Raw genomic sequence first — 22,942 nt, 5'->3', positions numbered from 1 at the left:
TTGCCAGCATAGTAGAGTATATGATTGTCTGATTCAACATGGCCAATACCAGCCCATTTCAGCTCACTAATGCCTAGCATATCAATGTTTATGTGTTCCATTTCGTTTTTGACAGTTTCCAATTTTCCTAGATTCATACTTTGTACATTCCAGGTTCCAATTATTAATGGATGCTTGCAGCTGTTTCTTCTCATTTTGAGTCGTGCCACATCAGCAAATGAAAGTCCCCAAAACTTTATTCGTGTCGTTAAGGTTGACTCTACTTTGAGGAGGTAGCTCTTTCCCAGTTGCCTTTTGAGTGCCTTCCAACCTGGGGAGCTCATCTCCCAGCACTATATCAGACAGTGTTCTGCTGCTATTCATAAGGTTTTTACTGGCTAATGCATTTGAGAAGTAGACTGCCGGGTCCTTCTTCCTATTCTGTCTTAGCCTGGAAGCTCAGCTGAAACCTGTGCTCCATGGGTGACCCTGCTGGTATGTGAATACCAGTGACATAGCTACCAGCATCATGGCAACACACAAGCCCCCACAGTATGACATACTGACAAGACATGTGGGGAAGATAACTGGGAGCTCCTAAAAATCAAACACCTATGCTCATAAATCTACATGATACTGCAAAAACTCAACAACAAAAAGACAACCCAATTTAAAATATGGACAAAGGGTATGAGCAGACACTTCACCAAAGAAATCATTCAGGTGGCTAACACATACACGAGGAAATGCTCACAATCATTAGCCACTGGTGAAATGCAAATCAAAACTACAGTGAGATACCGTCTCACTCCAACAAGGCTGATATTAATCCAGAAAACACAAAATAATAAATGTTGGAGAGGTCGTGGAGAGACTGGAACACTTACACTGCTGGTGGGAATGTAACATGGTAGGACCACTTTGGAAATCAATTTGGCACTTCCTTAAAAAGCTAGATATAGAACCATACGATCCAGTAATTCTACTCCTTGGAATGTATCCTAGAGGAATAAGAGCCTTCACACAAACAAGTATATGCACACCCATGTTCATTGCAGCACTGTTTACAGTAGCAAAAAGATGGAAGCCACCAAGGTGCCCATCAACGGATGAATGGATAAATTATGGTATATTCATATAATGGGATACTACACGATTAAGAACAGTGATGAATCTGTGAAACATTTCATAACATGGAGGAACCTGGAAGGCATTATGCTGAGTGAAATTAGTCAGTTGCAAAAGGACAAATATTGTATGAGACCACTATTTTAAGAACTCAAGAAGAAGTTTAAGCACAGAAGAAAATATTCCTTGATGGTTATGAGGGTGGGGAGGGGCAGAGAGGGGTGTTCACTAATTAAATAGTAGACGAGCTCTTTTAGGTGAAGGGAAAGACAACGCACAATACAGGAGAGGTCAGCACAATTGGACTAAACCAAGCAAAGAAGTCTCCTGAATACAACCGAATGCTTTGAAGGCCAGAGTAGCAGGGACAGGGGTTTGGAGATCATGGTTTCAGGGGACACTTAGGTCAATTGGCATAAGAAAATGTGTTAAGAAAATGTTCTGAATCCCACTTTAGTGAATGGCGTCTGGAATCTTAAATGCTAGCAAGCAGCCATCTAAGATGCTTCAATTGGTCTCAACCCACCTGGAGCAAAGGAGAATGAAGAATACCAAAGAGGCAAGGTAATTATGAGCCCAGGAGAAAGAAAGGGCCACACAAACCAGAGACTCTTACCAGCCTGAGATCAGAAGAACTAGATGGTGCCCTGCTACCACTGATGGCTGCCCTGACAAGGAAGATAACAGAGAATCCCTGATGAAGCGGGAGAACAGTGGGATGCAGCTCTCAAATTTTTGTAAAAAGACCTGACTTAATGGCCTGTCTGAGACTAGAGGGATCCTGGAGGTCATGGTCCAGGAACCCTTTGTTAGCCCAAGACTGGAACCATTCCCGAAGCCAACTCTTCAGACAGGGATTAGAGTGGACAGTAAGATAGAAAATGATACTGTTGAGGAGTAAGCTTCTTGGCTCAAGTAGACACATGGGAGTATGTGAGCAACTCCTTTCTGGGGGTGAGCTGAGAAGGCAGAGGGGGACAGGAGTTGGCTGAATGGACATGGGGAATACAGGGTGGAGAGGAGGAGTATGCTGTCTCATTAGGGGGAGAGCAGCTGGGAGTATATAGCAAGGTATATGTAAGTTTTTGTGTGAGAGACTGACTTGATTTGTAAACTTTCACTTAAAGCAAAAAAAAAAAAAAAAATTCTGTCTCTGTTAGCCTACATCCATTGCAACAGTTGGAAAAAAGAGCCATGTCCCAAGTCTTGCCGCTGGAGGGGCAGTAGCTACTGCTGCCACCTCCACATCACTGTCTCCTCCTCTTCCTCGTTACTGCTGTTACTGTCAGTATCACTTGTATTAGCATTCCAGATTGACCCTATACAAATCAGGTAATCCAAAAATTTGAGTCACCGGTTGGGGTTGTGAAACATGCATTTGAAATGATTTCCTGAGAAAGCTGGGGGCAGAATGCAAACACATTGAATGGACTTATCTTTTAGAGTTGTGCTGCTTTCTTTCCTTATCATTTTAAAACCCTTAATATGAATAAATTGTTTGAATAGTATTTTTTTTTTTTTTTTGAATCCTGAGATAAGAAATACATGGTTTGAAAGCAGGGAATAAAAACATGAATGATAATGTTTGCAGTGCCTGGGAGAAGGTCCTTGCTGCTGCTCCGTGCAGGCGTTGTAATCGGCTATTTGGCTTGTTTATTTCAGGCTGCTGATAGTGGATAAAAGGGGCTGGTTGGTTGCCAGCACATGACTTAGTTGCCAAATGGAGTGTTTAGTACTTGTTACATTTGATTTATATCACAGGTTCTTCCCATTAACAGTCTACTGGTGATAACCTACTTGGCTTTTCATGTGGTTACTTTGAAACAGCCACTTGACAACATTTGACATATCACTAAGTTTAATGCTGAGTAGTTTAATCATGACTGAATGACTACATAGGTTCTGCTGTATACTGATATGCTGCTGCTTGGTGCAGAGTGGGCACTCAGTAAATGTTTTTTCAATGAACTAATGAATGAATGAGTCCTGTGTAAACATTTCTCTGGTTCACTCTACCAAGGTTAGGTCTAGGAACTTGAAACTTAAAGAGTTAGTAAAAGGGGTTTAAATCAGGGCTTCTAGCTGGTTTTTTCTGGTTAGAACCCCTAGTGAGCATTTGTATTTCTGAGAAGCACCTGGGGATCTTGTTAAAATGTAGACTCTGATTCAGTATATCTAGGGTGGAAATGTGGATTCTCAGCAGGGAACTCGTTAGAAATGGAAATTTTCAACAGGGGTTCAAACCCAAAGAAACAAACTGGCTCAAAGACTTGGTAGAAATAGCAGTGCTTGTGTGTTTGAGATGGAGCCCCTGGGTGGTACAAATGGTCAGCACACTCAGCTGCTAACGAAAAGATTGGAGGTCTGAGGCACCTTGAAAGAAAGGCCTGGTGATCTGTTTTCAAAATATTAGCCATTAAAAACCCTATGGAACACAGCTCTACTCTGACACACGTGGTGTCTCCATGAGCCAGAGTCGACGTAACAACAACTTTTTTAAAACATGTCTTAAAAAGCTTGCATTTACACAGACAAAGATATTCTGCTCCTCTGTATAGCCATTTAGATACAGTCTGAATTAAAAGGAAGAAGGAAGGTCTCACCAAAATATTCTTGATTCTAAGTCAAGGTGTAACCTTGTAATACAGGCAGTCCCCAGGTTACGAACATACAACTTACGGACAACCTGTAGTTATAAACCAACCGCCGTAAAGCCTATCATATTAAAAATTTGAGATACATATAATGGTTCATAATAGCAAACAGGTACTACTTTGTTATGCACAGCAAAACATTATTACTATTATTTTTACTGTATTATTATGTTAAGAATGTTTTAGTGTATCTAGAAGTATTTCTTTAATTTTTTTTGTGTGTATAGAAAGGTACATTATATACTATATCCTAAGACAAACATTTGACTGATAGTAGATACAAACTCTACCTAACTCGTCCAATTTACATCCAAATCTGAGTTAAAGACAGATTGAGGAACAGACCACATTCCTAATCCTGGGACTGCCTCTGCTGACAATTTCCATCATCTTAGGTCTTTTTTAACAAATCTGCTTCAGGTATCTTGTCCCTGAATATGTAATAAAATCTGCATTAAACCTGGTGATCTTTATTTTTAGATTGAAAACTTGCAAGAACAACTTAGGGATAAAGACAAGCAACTGATGAACCTGAAGGACAGAGTGAAGTCCTTGCAGACGGATTCCAGTAACACAGACACCGCGCTGGCGACGCTAGAGGAGGCTTTGTCAGAAAAGGTGAGCTCGGACCAAGAAAACGGTGGGACCGGCATTTAGGGAATCATGGTTTGGAGTTGATGATGCAGATGGCTTAGACGTTCCTGCTCTTCTCCACAAGCTGACACCAGCCCCAGCCCCAGCTGGACCCCTCATGCCCATGCTGCCCTCTTCACACTGCAGCTGCAGCCAGGGATGCCTTTTTGAAATGCGAATCTGATCACATCACCCTGGGCCCTGCTTCAAACCCTTCACTAGCTTTTCCATGCACTTAAACCAAAATCTAACCAAACCTGTTGCCATCCAGTTGATTCCGACTCATGGTGACCCTATAGGACTGGGTAAAACCGCCTCATAGGATTTTCAAGTAGTGGATGCTGGATTCGAACAGCCAAGCTCTTAACCACTGTGCCACCAGGGCTCCATGTTCTTAGGATGATTAAACAGTAAAATTCTTACCTGACTTGCCTACACACCTATCTCTTTCCTTCCTGCCTACCTACCTATATTTCAAGCCTGATCCTCCATCTTCCCTTGTTCTCTCTGCTCTGGCTATGCTGGTCTTCTAGATTCTTCCTGCCTCAGGTCCTTTGCACATGCTATTCCCCAGTTTACAGTGCCCTTTACTCTCTGAGGATTTAATTATTCTTCTGATATATTGGCTTCCTGAGAAGCTATATTACGCAATAGCTAAGAACCTTGCCTTTGGAGCCAGACTGCGTGGATTCAAATCCTGGGTCTGATACTACTTTGAACAAGTTCCTTAACCTCTCTGTTCCTCAGTTTCTTCATTTGCAAAATGGGGATAATATTAGTACCTACCCCAGTGGTTTCTTTTGAGGAGAAAATGCATTAATACATGAAAAGTGTTTAGAACAGTAGATACACAATAACTTATAACTGCTGCTGCTGCTGCTGTTATTTATCAGTCATTTCCTCAGGGAAACCTCCTAGGTAAAGCCCCCCCTTTCATGTTCTCATGAACACGACGAAGTACTCAGGGCTCTTGTTGAAATCTTAATTGTCCATTTATTTTTGTTTAAGTGATTAATTATCTTCTCTACTAGACTCCAAGTCCTGGCACCAGGCCCTGTGTGTGTTAGCTCGCCTTTCCCCCAGGGCTGGCACAGTACCTGCGTGTGGGAGTGCTCCAGGATATTTATGGAGTGAGTCCCGCCACATGACAGGCACTGATGTGGGCACTGGAGACCCAGCAGTGAGGAGAATGGATGGAATCCTGGCTCCCGTGGAGTTCAGATTCTAATGGGGGTGGGAGCGTGCAGTCGTTTCTGAGGGCCGCTGTTACAAATCACCACCACGTGGGGGGCGTAAATAACAGAACTTTATTATCTCACACTTCCAGAGACTAAAAGTCTGAAATCAGGTGTCAGTAGGCCCACTCCTTCCGAAGTCTCTAGAAGAGGATCCTTCCTTGTGTCTGTCAGTTCCAGTAGTCCCAGTGTTTCCTTGCTGGGGGCAGCCTAACTCTAGTCTCTGCCTCTGTCTTGGTGGCCTCCTTCCCTCTGTGTCTCTCAGCTCTGGTAGCCCCAGCCTTTCCTTGCTGGAGGCAGCCTAACTTCAACCTCTGCCTCTGTCTTCGTGGCTTCCTTCCCTCTGTGTCTGTTTCTCCCTGTATCTCTTCTGTTTTTGTAAGGACACTGGTGATATTGGATTAGGGCCCACCCTACTGCAGTATGACCTCCTGTTAATTTAACTACTTATATCTGCAAAGATTCTATTTCTAATTAAGGTCACATTCACTGGTACTGGGCGTTAGGACTTGAACGCATCATTATGGGAACACAAATCAACCCATAAGAGGGGGAGAGAGACAGTGAAAAAATGAATAAAATAAGTCGGATGTCAGAGGATAATATCTATAAAAGGGAAGAGAGGAGGCAATGAAAGAGTTTTCCAGAGTTTGGGGGGTGTTAGGTAGAGGTCTCATTGAGAAGGTAGCATTTAAGGAATGACTGGAAGAAAGTGAGGGGTGTGCCGTGAACCCTTCTGAGGTAACAATGTTCCAGAGAGAGGAGAGAATAAAGTGCAGAGGGCCGGGTGCAGATTTTGTGCTGAAGGATAAAATTATTATTGCAATAAATGATTTTAAAAATGTTTGATTTTTACTCTGAGTGGGCTAGGAAGCCATTTGGAGGGTTTTGTTCTGGATTATATTTAAAAGGATTGCATTAAATAAAAGAATGAACGAATTAATGAAATCCATCAGGCACATAGGTCAATCTGATGCTTACTGACTTAAAATGGTTTCTAGCCCATTTAGCAGGGGCTGAATTAGCTCCTTCACACTCTGGACGCCCACTGTAGGCCTCATTGCCAGCCAAGCACTGCGCTGCACTCCGCTCAGCACCCAGAGGGCCATGGATTCAAGTTTGCTTGTGTTCTGTCCTCGCCCTCAATACCTCCCAGCTCCCCTAAGTGTCAAAGAGACAGTGCCTGAGAGCAGCGCAGATGACGTTCTTAGGAATAGGAGGGAGAGTTTGTTTTTCATTGGACATGCAATGCATCAACGCTGTTTTTAGGACCATGTTATTGGTGAAAGTATTTTCAAACTCAGCTTGAAACAACCTTTAAAGTGTGTGAATAGAAGCCATCTCATTCTTTGTCTTTTTCATCATTTTGATTCTGCAGGACTTACCTACACAGGCTGGGATGATTAGGGTTTTGCTCTTGCACTTTATACCGAACCAATAGTATCCTCCTCTATATTCCCCATTAACATAGTAACCCCCCATCTGGGGTAATGAGGTGAAGCAGAAGGAGACATAGGGGCCGGTCCTAGCTCTCCCAGTAACCGGGTGACTTTAGAAACTAACTCTACCTCCCAGGACCTCTGTGTTCCCATTTGTTACATTGGGAGAATTAGATGAAATGGCCTACTGGTTCCTTAAGCCAGTGTAACTTAAAGCGGCTACCTTAATCACTCCTTTAGAATCATGGGGAAACACCTGTTGAAAATTAAAATTGTTAGCTCCCATTCTGTCCCCACTGAATCAGAGCCTTGAGTGTTGTCAGCTGCCATCAAGTCAACGCCAACTCGCAGAGACCTTATTTCACATCAGAATGACACACGGCCTAGTCCCTCTTCATCCTCATAGTAACCAGCATGTTTGAATTCACTGCTGGTGGCTGCTCTGCCAATCAGTCTCACCGAGGGCCTCCCTCATCCTTACTGGCCCTCTCCTTTACCACACATGATGTCCTTCTCTAGCAACAGATCCTTCCTGATGACATGTCCAAAGCAAGCCAGTCAGACAATGATCTGTTGTGATCCATAAGGTTTTCTTTGCTAATTTTTCCAAGTAGATTGCCAGGCCTTTCTTCCTAGTCTGTCTTAGTCTAGAAGCTCCACTGAAACCTGTCCACCATGGGTGACCCTGCTGGCATGTGAAATACCAGTGGCATAGCTTCCAGTGTCATAGCATCACGGAAGTCACCACAGTATGACAAACTCACACACAGGTGGTGGCAACTACGAATAGGGCCTAGGAACTTGCGCTTTGACAAGCTGCCCAGGTGACTGCTGCACAGTCTAGTCTGAGAACTCCTGCCCTGCACTAAGAATGTATAAGCTCAACAGAGAAGAGGCATAACTCTGTGCTAGTCATCATATGCCTATAAAAATTACATTTTTAATTTCAAGATCAGAAAGGATGATAAGATTATATTTGAAGACTTAAATTATAAGAATAAATTAAATGACTTTTCAGAGCAAGATACATGTTTTTCAGCTTTCAAGGATTTATTTCCAAAGCTGCCTGTCGTAAATTTATGCTTGTAAAATTGGGGTAGGGGTATGTTGGTTCAGAAACCACTAATGATTATGTATCTCTTTTGCATTTTTTTAAGTCATACGATGTCAGCTCATTTTTTACCTCTCGATTATTTCTTAAAATTCACAGAAGTCAATATGTACCATGTAATTTTTTTCATGTCATGGATTTCTGGCAGGATTTTATCTATCCCCCGGCCCTATTAAGATCTGATTTATTCCAGTTTAAATCCCAAAAGCCATTCTCAAATCTGAGACTGCTCCCTCTGTGTAAGTACTTCCTTTGAGGCAGAGGAGGTGTCTGGGAGGGAGAGCTGAGGTCTGTGGGAGTCTGTCCACCTTGAACTGTCTCCTCTGCTTGGTAGTCGTATCACTTGGGCCAAGCCCTTCTCTCTGGGCCTCAGTTCCTTTTCTTTACATGCCACGACATGGATGAACCTTGAAAACATGATGCTAAGTGAAATACGTCAGTCACAGAAGGACAAACATTGTATGATCTCATAAGTATAGGTAAATATAGAGAGATCAGAGTTGATTAGTGGTTACCAGGGCAGGAAGGAGGGGGAATGGGATAAATTATTGTTTAGGAAGCATTGAGTTTTTGTTTATGGGAATGGAATCGGGCAAAGAATACTGGTGATGGTTGTAACAACATGATTGATATAATTGATCCCACTGAATTGTATATGTGAAAAATATTGAATTGGCAAATGTGGTGCTATCTGTATTTTTACACAGTAACAAAAATGCACATTGAATTAGCAGACCTCAGGAAAGACCAGTCACTAGAAGAGGACTGGTAAAGTAGAGGGTCAGCAAAAATGAGGGAAACGCTCAATGAGATGGATTGACATGATAGCATCCACAATGGACTCAGACATAACAATCATGAAGATGGCACAGGACCAGGCAGTATTTCATTCTGTTATACATAAGATTGCTGTGGGTTGGAACTGACTTGATGGCAACTAACAACAAGTAGTTCCGTTCTCTTCTGGAACTACCTTGACAATGAATTATTTGCTAATCTGAAGTCTCAGGCACATGAAATCTGAGCTGCTCCATAGATAAGGAGTTGAGAACTTAGATACCAAGAAGGGCCAGGCAGGGAACAAAAATGAAGAAGTGAGTTTGGTGTAATACATAGGGACTGCTGGTGACTGTGGCAAGTGGAGAGTCTCTGACCTGTCTAAAAACATTCAAATTTTCAAAAATTGTGATGCTCAGGCTGAACAAAATACCTCTGTAGGCTGGCTTTGGCCCATGAACCATTAATTGCCTACCCGTGTTTGTATCTGATTTTTAGCCTTTCACAGCAGTGAAGAATAAAAGCAAACACAGAATAATTTATTTGGAGGGAATTTTCAAAAGCTGCCCAAATTAGAATATTAGTGTATTTTACAAAGCACAGATGAAAATGTTGGATGAGAACTGGCAAGTTTCTGTATCACGAGATAAAGATTAATAGATTTATTTTAAGTAGTTACCCCAGTGGGTATCAAACTTCAGTGTGTATCTAAATTATGTTATCAACCAGGGAGCTTCTTAAAATACAGTTTCCTGGGTCGTATTTTCTAGAGCTTCTAATTGAGTTGCTCTGCTGTTGAGCCCAGGAGCCTGTGGTTTTTAACAAGCCCACCAATGATCCTGATGCATGTGGTCAGAAGACCACACTTGCAGAAGCACTCAGTTTGTCCTCTTCTGTTTTAAAGATAGGAAATGGGCTCAATTAGGTGAGCTGACTTGCCCAGAAATGACAGTTTGGGACACATGTAGCACTGTTCCCCAGCTCTCGGCCTGGGCAGAAGTCATTAATCAGTTGTGGCACATGCTAACTTGTCAACCCAGCTCTCCAGGAAGCCACTTTGTTTCTGTCCAGGTTGGCCTGTAGTTAGGACTTTGTTGCCTCCTGGGACTACCTAAAGGCCTCCCGGCTCATGAGTGATAGAATAGGACTAAAACTCAAACCTCTCCATCTTTGTGCTTTTGACGACACCACAGTCTCCTTTAAATGGTCTTTTCCTCATATGGCTCCATTTTTATCCTCATTTAATTGAACAGATTCTCTGGAATGAGACATAGTGAGAAAAAATGATGAATTAAAAATTGCAAACTCATAAAAAACCATATGTACATTTAATTATTTGCTGTCTTTTGGCCGACGAATGGAACCCATTAGGCACTGTTCGCCATTGCACTTGGATTCCGGCTTCCCAGGGAGCATGTTATCCTTTCTAATTTACAGAAACTTACTTAAATATTAAGAATGAGCAAAACAATTTTGCCACTCGGCAAGTGAAGATTGAGTATGACTTAGCTCTGGGATTGACACACAGAAGCCCCAGAGTCAGAGCCCACGGTATTTATAAAGCTGGTCTCTACAAGTCTTGCTGTAGCCACATTGCCGATAAGCAGTTGAGAAAGTCAGATTGCAGAGCTGGACGCCCCTGCAGTTCAGCTCCCACCCGGTGATAAAGCACCAGTAGATTAAACCGTGCAGAGCCAGAGGAGTGCACAGGGAACACTTGCCAATGCAAATAAGGCTAAAACAAGAACACATTGTGGAATTTCTGCAAGTTAGTTGTTAATCAAGAAGATCATGGTATATTAGGGCCTTTTAGCACATGTTTTTGACATCTGGCTCTGTGTGGCTGACAGTTAAATTAGTTTTGTGATTGACGGAGAAGTATGTTGCCGTATTGAATCATCAATAACACTTAAAAGCATTATGGTGCTTGCTGACTTTTTGTCATCGATGCTCATTCGATACCACAAGTACTCAGAGCAAATCAACCTGTTTTCCCCGTGACACTGACACCATGGGAGCGTTACCAGGTACGCTTCATTTTATTAGCTTGAAGGCAAAATAGTCCCTAACTGTTGTGGTTGTTGTCAGGTCCGTTGAGTCCGTTCCACCATATAGAGACCCCATGTACAACAGAAGGAAACACTGCCTGGTCCTGTGGCATCCTCACAGTCCTTGCAATGATTAAGTCCATTGTTGCAGCACACTGCATTGTGTCAGTCCATCTTGTTGAGGGTCTTTGTCTCTTTTGCTGACCCTCTACTTTAGCAAGCATGATGTCCTTCTCTAGGGACTGGTCCCGCCTGATAACACGTCCAAAGTATGTGACATGAGGTCTCACCATTCTCTCTTCTAAGGAGCATTCTGCCTGTACCTCTAAGACAGATTTGTTCGTTCTTCTGGCATTCCACGAAGTTTTCAATATTCTTTGCTGACATCATAAACCAAAGGCATCAAATTGTTCTTCAGACTTCCTTGTTCCTTGTCCAGCTTTCTCATGCATATGAAAAAAAAAATATGAAGAGATTGAAAATACCATGTCTTGTGTCAGGCGCACCTTTGTCCTCAAAGTAACATCTTTGCTTTTAAACACTTTAAGGAGGTCTTTGGCAGAAGATTTGCCCAGTATCATATGTCCTTTGATTTCTTGACAGCTGCTTCCATGGGCATTGATTGTGGATCCAAATAAAATGAAGTATTTTAACAACTGTAGTATTTTCTGTTTATCACGGCCCAGTTATGAGGATTTTTTTTTCCTTATGTTGAGGTGTAGTCCATACTGAAGGCTGTGGTCTTTGATCTTCAACAGTGAGTCCTTCAAGTCTTCACTTTGAGCAAACATGTTCATCTGCATATTGCAGTTGTTAACAAGTCTTCCTTTAGTCCTGATGCCATGCTCTTCTTCATGTAGTCTAGCTTCTTGGATTATTTACTGAGCGTACAGATTGAATAAGTATGGTGAAAGGATACAGCCCTGATGCACACCTTTCCTGATTTTAAACCATGCAGTATCCCTTCGTTGTATTCAAACGACTGACTCTTGGTCTATGTACAGGTTCCTCGTGAAACCAATTACGTATTCTGGAATTCTCATTCTTTGCAATGTTATCCGTAACTTGTTATGATCCACGCAGTTGAATGCCTTTGCATAGTCAATAAAACACAAGTAAATGGCTTTGCCATATTCCCTCCGTTCAGCCAAGATCCGTCTGACATCAGCAATGACATCCCTAATTCCATGTCCTCTCTTGAATCTGGCTTGAATTTCTGGCAGTTCCCTGTTGATGTGCTGCTGCAACCGTTTTGGAACTATCTTCAGCAAAATTTTAATTGCATGCGATATTAATGATATCGTTCAATAATTTCCGCATTCTGTTAGATCTGTTGACATCTGGCTCTGTGCAGCTGAAAGTTAAATTAGTTTTGGAATGGGCACAAATATGCATTTTTTCTAGTCACTTGGCCAGGTTGGTCTTACAAATTTCTTGACGTGGACAAGTGACCACCTCCAGTGTTGCGCTGGTTTTTTGAAACATCTCACTTGCTATTCCGTTAATTCCTGGAGCCTTGTTTTTTCCAGTGCTTTCAGTGCGGCGTGGACTTCTTTCTTCAATACTGTCATCCTTGATCATATGCTACCTCTTGAAATGGTTGAATGTCCACCAAATCTTTCTGGTACAGTGACTCTGTGTATTCCTTCCGTCTTCTCTTGATACTGCCTGCATCTTTCAATATTTCGCCCATGGAATCCTTCAATATTGCAACAGGAGGCTTGAATTTTTTCTTCAGTTCTTTCAACTTCAGAATACTGAGTATGTTCTTTCCTTTTGCTTTTCTAACTCCAGTTTTTTGCACATTTCATTATAATACTTCACTTTGCCTTCTGCAGCCGCCCTTTGAAATCTTACATTCAGCTCTTTTACTTCATCTTTTCTTCTTTTTGCTTTAGCTACTTGATGTTCAAGAGCAAGTTTCAGAGTCTCTTCTGACATCCGTTTTGGTCTTTTCTTTCTTTCTTTCTTTCTTGTCTTTTTAGCAGCTTTTTACTTTCTTCATATTTGATGTCCTTGATGTCATCCCACAATTCACCTGGTCTTCAGTCATTAGTGTTCAGTGCATCAAATCTGTTCTTGAGATGGTCTCTAAATTCTGATGGAATATACTCAAGGTCACACTTTGCTCTTGTGGACTTTATCCTGGTTATCTAGTGCTGCTGTAACAGAAATACCACAAGTGCATGGCTTTAACAAAGAGAAATGTATTTTCTCACAGCCCAGTAGGCTAGAAGTCTGAATTCAGGGTGCTGGCTCCAGGGAAAGGCTTTCTTTTTCTGTTAGCTCTGGAGGAAGGTCCTTGTGATGCATCAGTCTTCTCTTGGTCTGGGAGTACCTCAGAGCAGGAACCTCAGGTCTGAAGGACCCGCTCTGCTCCTGGCACTGCTTTCTTGGTGGTATGAGGTCCCCCTGTTTGCTCACTTCCCTTTCCTTTTTGTCTCTTGAGAGATAAAAGGTGGTGCAGGTCACACCCCAGGGAAACTCCCTTTATATTGGATGGGGGATGTGAGGGGGGTGGGTAAGGGTGTTACAGTCCCACCCTAATCCTCTTCAACATAAAGTTACAATCACAAAGTGGAGGACAACCACGTAATACTGGGAATCATGGCACAGCCAAACTGATACACACGTTTTTCGGGGGACATAATTCAATCCATGACAGGCTTGTTTTAATTTTCCTCAGCTTCAGCTTGAACTTGCATATGGTTTGTTTCGAAGTCAGCGCCTGGCCTTGTTCTGACTGATGACACTGAGCTTCTCCATTGTCTCTTTCCACAGATGTAGTTGATTTGATTCCTGTTTATTCCATGTGGTGAGGTCCACGTGTATAGTCACTGTTTAAAAAAAAAAAAAAAAAATGTTGTTGAAAAAAGATATTTGCAATGAATAAGTCATTGGTCTTGCAAAATTCTATCATGTGATCTCTGGTGGTGTTTTCTATCATCAAAGCCATATTTTCCAACTACCGATCCTTCTTCTTAGTTTCCAGTTTTCACATTCCAATCACCAGTAATTATCAACGCATCTTGATTGCATGTTTGATGAATTTCAGACTGCAGAAGTTGGTACAAATCTTCAATTTCCTCATGTTTGGCATTAGTGATTGGTGCGTAAATTTGAATAATAGTTGTATTAACTGGTCTTCCTTGTAGGCATATGGATATTATCTTGTCACTGACTGTTGTATTTCAGGGTAGATCTTAATTTTTTTTTTTGGCAATGAATGTGACACCATTCCTCTTCAGTTTGTTATTCCCAGCATAGTAGAACATATGATTTTCCAATTCAGAATGGCCAATACCAGTCCATTCAGCTCACTAATGTGTAGGATATTGATCTTAATGTGTTCCATTTCATTTTTTATGGCTTCATACTTCGTGCATTCCATGTTCTAATTATTAATGGATGTTTGCAGCTATTTCTTCTCATTTTGAGTTGTGCCACATCAGCAAATGAAGGTCCCAAATGCATTACTCCATCTGTGTCATTAAGGTCTACTCTCCTTTGAGGAGGCAGCTCTTCCCTAGTCGTATTTTGGGTTTCTTCCAACCTGAGGGGCTCATCTTCTGGCACTATACCAGACAGTGTTACACTGCTACTTATAAGGTTTTCACTTGCCAATTTTTTAGAAGTGGATGGCCAAGTCTTTCTTCCTTATCTGTGTTAGTCTGGAAGCTCCACTGAAACCTGTCCATCTTGGGTGACCCTGCTGGTATTTGAAATATTGGTGGCATAGTTTCCAGCATCACAGCAACATGAAAGCCATCAGAGTATGCCAAACTGACAGACAAGTGGTGGGTCTCTAATTAGGGTTTTTATTTCTTTCATCTAATAAGCCATGGTGGTACAGTGATTAAGCACTTGGCTGCTAACTGAAAGGTTGGTGGTTTGATCCCACCCAGTGGATCCATGGGAGAAAGACCTGGAGATCAACTCCAATAAAGATTATAGCCTAGAAAACCCTATCGGGCCATTCTGCTCTGTCACATGGGTCACTACAAGTAGGAATCATCTTGACAGCACATAACAAGAACATTCCTTTCATCATTCTTTTTAATTGACTGTTGTATGCTGGAGAGCTTACCAGTACTGGGTCAGAAAATATCCTAGGATTTGGTGCTGCCCTCTGGGAAGTTAGGCTGGGAGGATGGGCACACAGGGAGGCCTTAGAAGGATGCTGAGTGAGTATAAATGCCACATGACCTGGCAGGAGGCATTCCTGGGGAGGTCTCCTAATAGTGCTGTCTTGTGGTCAGTTTGGGGCTTTAGAAATGGCCCTCCACACAGTTCCAGGGTGGTTGGTAGATGTGAGACTCAGAATCTGTCCCAAGTGTGAAGAGCTGACCAGAGGGTGACTGGAAGGCCAGAGGGTCATTCCAAGTGCAAGGTCAGTTTAGTTATCCCTAGCATTCAGGGGATGATTATAAACCTGGGGATTTAGGTCAAATGGCTGGGTGAGTGTCTTCATTCCCCTAGGAATCTAGAACACACTGGAGAAGAAAGTCTGAGCTGAAAAAGAAGATTGACGGCTCTGAGAAACGTGAGAGAGAGAAGAAATGTCTTTGGGACCAAAAATACTTCATTATAGTTTTTTTTTTCCCCCTCCAACTTTGAGCTTCAAAATAAAACCTAAGAAAGCATCAGATTTTAAGAATGTGTTTCTTTTGTGAGTATTCAGGTGCGTACAGGTACAGAGGACAGTAGTATCTTGTCTCCAGTGCAGCTCAAAACCAGATAGAGTTTAATAAGCAAATGTTTTTTTTTTTTTTTTTTGGAGGGAGGGGGACCTCAGTTAAAGAAAGCATTATTGCTAATTAAAATTAAAAAAAAGAAATGTCCCTTCAATAGCCATGCATTGGAAGTGATGGGATGGAGAGGGCTGGGTGGCGGGTCAACCAGATTGAAGCTTTTTATAGTAAAGGTACGCAAGAGGCAGTAAGGACTTGGTAGCTGAAATTCTTAGAAGCCCTTGAAAGGCTTACCGCACCATGCCCTGTGGCCATTTCTTCCCATAGATCACACAGCCATCTGCTCTGCCTTATCTCTGATGGAGTAATATAACACTGTCACCGTAATCAAGAAGAAACAAATAACTGGCAATTAATAGTCATTTTTTTCTACCCCCCTCTCCAACCACTGTAATGATATACTTCATTTAAAGTGTCTTTAAATGATTGCAAACAGTAATGGTACACTTTTTTTCCTTGAAAGCATGAGACGCATAAATTATTGTAATTGGGGTAGAACAGTTGCTTCCTTGGAGGATCTTAAATCACAGCCTCAGTGTTCACACTAACTTGCCTCTGCATTAAGGCACTGTATTTTTTTTTTCTGTATCAGGCATTGTCTTACACTGTGTACTTATAAGAATATAAATATCAGGATCCTTAGTTTTTTTTTTTAGGTGTAGTTGCTATACCAGTATTTTTTAATACACCCACCCAAAAGGAAATTTGAAGATGTATTAAAACTAATTTCACAAAACTAACTCAAGGCTTACCTTCATGGAATTTTTCTTTAAAAAAACTGAAAAGGTTCTTTTTTTTTTTAAATAAACTTTTTTTTTTATTGAATTACAACAACTCAGTGAGTTACCTTTAAGTGAACTCACCCGTATCTGCCACCCAGGTAAAGAAATAGAACATTACTTGTAATCCAGGAACTCTCCCTCATATCCATTTCCAGCAACTATTGCATCCTTTCTGCCTTAAAATGGCCACTATCCTGATTTCTAATAGTGTAATTTTTTTTAAGGAGGTTTTCTATTTTTTTAATTGTACTTTAAATGAAGGTTTACAGAACAAACTAGCTTCTCATTAGACAATAAGTACATCTATTCTTTTGTGACATTGGTTGCCAATCCTGTGACATGTCAACACCCTCCCCTTCTTGACCTTGAGTACCCTATTACCAGCTTTCGGGTCCCCTCCTGCCTTTTCGTCCCTGCCCCTGGGCTGGTGTGCCCATATAGTGTCATTTTGTTTTATGGGCCTGTCTAATCTTTGGCTGAAGGGTGGACCTCAGGAGTGACTTCACTACTGAGCTAAAAGGGTGTCTGGAGGCCATACTGTCAGGATTTCTCCAGTCTCTGTTAGGCCAGTAAGTCTTTTTGTTGTTGTTGTTGTTTTTGTATTAGAATTTTGTTCTACATTTTTCTCCAGCTCTGTGCAGAACCCTCTATTGTGATCCCTATCAGAGCAGCCAGGCACCATCTAGTTATGCTGGACTCAGCCTGGTGGTGGCTGTAGTACTTGTGGCCCATTAGTCCTTTGGACCAGTCTTTCCCTTGTGCCTTTGGTTTTCTTCATTCTCCGTTGCTCCAGATGAGGTGAGACCAGTGGAGTATCTTAGATGGCCACTCACAAGTTTTAAGATGCCAGACGCTACTTACCAAAGTAGAATGTAGAACACTTTCTTTATAAACTATGTTATGCCAGTTGAGCTACATATTCCCCAAGACCATGTTCCACACAGCCCTCAGCCCAGTAATTCATTCCCTCAGGGAGATTGGTTGTGTCTATGGAGCTTCCATGACCTTGAAAAGGCTCTTATTTTGATATTAGTACCAGTTGCTGTCGAGTCGATTCCCACTCATGGTGACCCCATGTGTATCAGTGTAGGACTGTGCTCCACACAGTTTGCAATGGCTGATTTTTTGGAAGCAGATCGCCAGGCCTCTCTTCTGAGGTGCCTCTGGGTGGACCCGAACCACTAATCTTTTGGTTAGTAGCTGAGACTTAGCCATTTGTGCCACCCAGGGACTCCTGATAACAGTGTGGTCCCACGTTTTTAGAAAGGGTTTCTACCAAAATAGTGTTTTCATTTTAGTATGAGAGTCCAGGGGAACAGGTCCTCAGTCCTCCTGGAATGGCTACATCTGTGGCAGTGCAGCCTTGTGAGACCTGGATGCCAGGCTGAGTCTCTATCTCGGAGCTGGGTCACTTTATATGAGTCAGCCGGCCTCTCTGAGGGTCGAATCCCTCTCTCTCCACTGTTTCTGGGAGCACTGCTGTGACCTCACAGCTGTGATAATAACTAGATGAGAAGGAGACATCATGGTACCTCACATGTAAGTCCTCAGTAAAGGAAAGCTGCTGTTTGAACTTTGTTCACATTCAGGCAGTGTTTCAGCATACTACTGATTGCCAAGCAGCTACTGAAAACATGGAAGTAAAAATCTCCAGACACACTGGGAAATTGCATGCACAGTGGACTCATCAGGGCTTCAAACCAGTTCTCCCCAGTTCAGCCATGGCCAAAGTGACACTGGAATAGACTCGAATTTCTAAAATTTGGGTGACCTGGAACCATAACTGGAACAGGAAAAATTATAGGTCAAAGCCCTGGTAGAAACTTACTCTTCCTGTTAGAAAACAAGGGCAGTGTACGCGTTGCATAGCAACTAAATCTCTTGGCCGTGGGATTCTGCACAGAGTGGAAAATGCAGACTGGGAAGCAGTGGCGCCCAGTTTAAAGATGGCAGCCGATCATGCCACTTTGAATGTGTGTTGCTTTCTGCAGTCCTCGCGATAATCCAACCACACACATCAGGCTCCTGCAAGGGCTCACTGCACCTCTTCCTAGTCTCCCATCCCAGGGCTTCAACCTGTAATTTTTTTCTGTTCTGGTTATGGTTCCTGATCACCTAAATTTAAAAAATTCTGTTCTGGTTTCACTTTCTTGGCCATGACTGAACCGATTTGAAGCCCTGAAGCTTATTCTTTATTTTGTCTCAAGTGCTCACTGTGAGTTCAGCCCTAAATCCTAGAGGGCCTGTGTCCTGCCCCTCTGCAGTCCATAGGTAGCCAGAGAAGAGTCTTCAGAAACCAAGGAAGGCTCTTTGAAGTAAAATGGAGTGTCCAAGCAAAGGGGGCTGAACAAAGAGCTCAGTTCTGCTTTTTTTCCTTGCCTGTACAAGACATTGACAAGTGTAGACTCAATGCCTGCACATCCCTCTTCTGGAACTACTCTAGGAGTTTTCCAGATACCACTATGAACCAAGAAGGGCATCAGAGCTTGAACACTGAGGCATCTTACAACACTGCAATAAAGCTATATTGATGATCTTTCCCAAATGCAGTTATACAAAGCCTCTATTTCCAAACCCAGTTTTGCTTATCTTCCGAATGTCATTTCTTGTAGAGCAGTTCTTGTACTTATTGCTTCTTCTTATGTGCGTTGCTTCTGATTACCTGTGGTAGTGTGCTTTGACACGTACACTGATGGATTCTCACCTCTTCTGTGACAATTGACTCACAGGAGAGAATCATCGAGCGCTTGAAAGAACAGCGGGAGAGAGACGATCGGGAAAGACTAGAAGAGATAGAATCTTTCCGAAAAGAGAACAAAGACTTGAAAGAGAAAGTCAACGCTTTACAAGCTGAACTGACTGAGAAAGAGGTGAGTTCAAAAAACAAATGAACCCTGTTGATGGCCCTCATTAGCCCATGTTCATTGTAGCCTTGAGACTTAGTTTGAGGGACTGTGTGAAAACTTGGGGAACGTGGGCACATTTTTTCTGTGAAATGCACAAATTCAACAGAAAATACTTTTTGTAGCTCCCTTCAACAGTGATGCCCTAAGCATATCTTTACTGACTGTACACAATACGACTCCTTGAAACTTTTCTTTATATCTTACCACATTTGTGTGGCGCAGAGGAGTCACTGTGTTTTCAAAGTCCCGTGATCCTTTGCTTGAGATAAAAACAATAACAGTGCATCGGTAATAATAATATCAGCTCCACTTTATTGAGATCCTTTGAGGTGCTAATTCTTATGCTGTGTGCTTTACATTCATCCATTCTTCTGAAATTGATTACCCTGTACGCCTGGGGTTAGGACATGTAGTGCCAGCTCAGCAGAAAGGTATAGATTAAATGTGGCTGCTTTTCCAGAATATTCTTTTCATGTTATGGGAAATAATTTTAAACAGTATTTCCATGTTATTAAAGATGCAGAGACAGAATGCAAATCTTATGTCTGTTCTTAAGGTAGAACAATATACTTAAAAGAAATTTCTTGCTTGGGGTTATGGAGAAGACACATTGAGCTAGATGAGATTCCCCCATACTCTAAGGGATACCTAGTCCCCCTTCCAGTTTATTCGGGTATTTTTGTGGAGAAGTTTGAGAAGCAAGAATGTGGATTATATTATTTTATTTAATCTCTACAACTCTGAGGTAAACACCATCGTCCACGGTTGGCCCCTTCACACTTTTGTCAACCAGAAATGTCCTCTCCTTTTTTCCTCGGACTGTATTGCTGCACAGTTGACCATTTCCCAGCCCTCTGGGATTACCTAGGCTCTTTGGTTTTTGATAATTCTGTACTAATTCGTGTCTAAATTAAGAATTGAGACGAAGACAGGAAGGATTGGTGAATAAGAGGAGTTTTGAGGAAACCCAGAAGTGAAATCTATATTCCTAAAGTTTTTTGAAGAAGAGATTATTTTCTTTGATAAGAAAGAATTTAAATTGTTTCCCTACTGTTTCACTGGTAATTGTAACTTGGGTCATCTATAATGACTATACTTTGTATGTAAAAAAAAAAAAAAAAGGCACAGAAACATTGACCTCATCTGTAGAATTCTTCTCTGATTATAAGTGCTGTTGATGGCTTTGTACCTTAAAATCAATGATATGGCTCAAACTGAGAAAGAGATCTTGATGTGGTGGAGCGAGATGGTTAAATGAAAATAATTGCGTCAACAATGCTTAGGTTGTGTGAATTTGAGGTGAGCGTTTCAGCAAATATCTATTGTGCACGTCCAGCATGCCTGGCACTGAGCTGGTTCTGCCAGAGAAACAGGACTGACGAATGTATGTAGAGGTGTATTATGTATGCTTGCTCAGTCCAGTGGTGAAATTTCTCCTTTCTTCAGTTTTTCTCCTGATTCTACTGCTTGGATCAGGCCCATCCAGATTATTGAGGATAACCACCTGATTGTAGATGCTAGCCACATCTACAAAATACCTTCACAGCAACACCTAAGTTAGCGTTTGGTTAAGTTGGAACTGATGTCTAGCCAAGTTGACACACAGACTGACGGTCACACTAGGCAACTTAAAATTTGTAAAGAACAACAACAAAAAATTGCTGTCCACAGGGAGCTTATAATTTAGTTGGGGTGAGAATACACATCCACTATGACAAGAAATGTCTAGATTATGAGGTTCTTTGTTATTTCTGTGGAAGTGATAGGATAAAGGGCAATGGAATTGTAGGTGGAGACCTGAGTTTGAGACCTACATCTCCCTTTGATAGACAAGTGATCATTGACAAGACACTTAACTCACCTGAGCCTCACTTTCCTTACCTGGAAAATGGGCAAGACTAACCTGTCCCTCAGAGGGTCGTTAGGAGGACCTTGCTAGGTGGCAGTGGTGGTGGTTATCTTCATCATGATCATTCCAGTGCCCATGAAGCAGCCTAGGCACAAAGTGTTATGTAGCATCATTTACTGAGAGACCAGTGTGTGTTTGCTGTCATCCTAGGTCCTGTAGATGGATATAAAGGAAATGTACAATGCCTGATTTTGGGTGGATCTTGATCACTTTACTTGCCTGGTTAGATATTGCTAACCATTTCATACTCATTCATGAACATTGCCCTCCTAAGTGACAAAGTTGTGTTCAGTAAAACAGACAAGTGTTTATTTCTTTAGTTTTGGGAATTCAGACTATACAGGGAAGCTCATGGTTTACGGACATGATGGATGAGTGGAATATTTTAGGTAACCCCATTCCTGAGTTGGGGAGATTCATTATGTTGGCTGAATTTGGATTTGTGAAGGACTAATTTTTTTAGAACATAAAGTCTACTTTAATTTTTAAAATAATTTTATCTTAGATCCTCCAGAGGATGTTTCAGAAACCATTGGTCATTTTTCTGTTAAAGGAAAGAAATGGAATATGATTAAAAAAATTCAAAAGAATTCCTCTTTTATACTTGCTTTTTTTTTTTTTTTTGCGTTTTGAGAGAAAGCAGTACAGTCGGTATTTTTGTTCATATTTGTCTTAGAGTCTGTGTGACCTGACAGGAATAAATGTAAGCGGAAGGCTCAGGGTGTGTGTTTTGCCATGACATATAAAGACCACCTTGAGACTGACATCATTAGCATGACTTTGAGACATGAAGCATGCATTTACTGACCACACCATTGGGCCACATTTAATTCTGCTGCAGTTAGGCCCTGCTTGGTTCTGTAAACTGGCCAACTTTAATTGCCTGGCCAGAGCTGACTATTGTCACCTTAGTAAGACTCTGTTTACCCTTTCTGTCTAATGTACACTTTATTGTTAGTACAGAATCAATGTATTCAAATTGCAGTGCTTTACTTACGAGCCTTCTTTTCCTTTCAGTCTAGTTTAATTGACCTCAAAGAACATGCGTCTTCATTAGCCTCAGCAGGGCTGAAAAGGGACTCCAAATTAAAGTCTCTAGAAATAGCCATTGAACAAAAGAAAGAGGAATGTAGCAAATTGGAAGCACAGTTAAAAAAGGTAAGTGAAGTCTGAGTCAAAAAAAATGTTGATTTTAAAATGAATTTCTAAAATGAGAAAGGAAGAGACATTTGTCAGAAGAAACAAACTGCTTATCTTTTGCTGTCTGCTGATAAAGGAATTAAACCCTCTTAACTTTCTTCCTGAGAAGTCTGCATCCAATCTGTCTGTGAACCTGAAAAATTATCTTAGGTTTCCTGTGTTTTTCAAGAAAACTTGAAAAATAGATGAAAATAATGTAGTGGAAGTGAAACCATAAAAACCAGCCGCTCCTCTCTGGGCAAATCTCAACTATCCAAAAAGATAAATGCAAATGTTTGCAACAAACCAAACAATCAAGGGAGGCCCATTAGACGTTGATAAAAGTTTGCTCCTTTCAGAGAAGTAGGTCTGATTCTTTTGTATGGGAACTTTGCAGAGTTTTTTCCTGAC

At 41.6% G+C, this 22,942-nt stretch overlaps 1 protein-coding gene across 7 annotated transcripts in view; it reads left to right on the top strand.

Moving 5' to 3' along the window:
- ERC2 (ELKS/RAB6-interacting/CAST family member 2) overlaps window positions 1-22,942 on the top strand; it is a 1,130,613-nt gene that overhangs the window by 542,973 nt on the left and 564,698 nt on the right. For all 7 annotated transcript variants that reach the window (XR_007514402.1, XM_049862256.1, XM_049862252.1 and 4 more), the window contains exons 8-10: window positions 4,242-4,379; window positions 19,267-19,407; window positions 22,370-22,510. Coding sequence is in view for 6 of the 7 variants with exons in the window: in XM_049862256.1 (XP_049718213.1) it covers window positions 4,242-4,379; window positions 19,267-19,407; window positions 22,370-22,510 (420 nt within the window). In the remaining variant the exon portion in view is untranslated. The remainder of the gene's footprint in view (window positions 1-4,241; window positions 4,380-19,266; window positions 19,408-22,369; window positions 22,511-22,942) is intronic.

This window comes from Elephas maximus, chromosome 20 (genome assembly GCF_024166365.1).
Source record: "Elephas maximus indicus isolate mEleMax1 chromosome 20, mEleMax1 primary haplotype, whole genome shotgun sequence".
Lineage (NCBI taxonomy): Eukaryota > Metazoa > Chordata > Mammalia > Proboscidea > Elephantidae > Elephas > Elephas maximus.
Note: the sequence above shows the minus strand (reverse complement) of the source record. Positions and strands in the feature narration are given on the sequence as shown.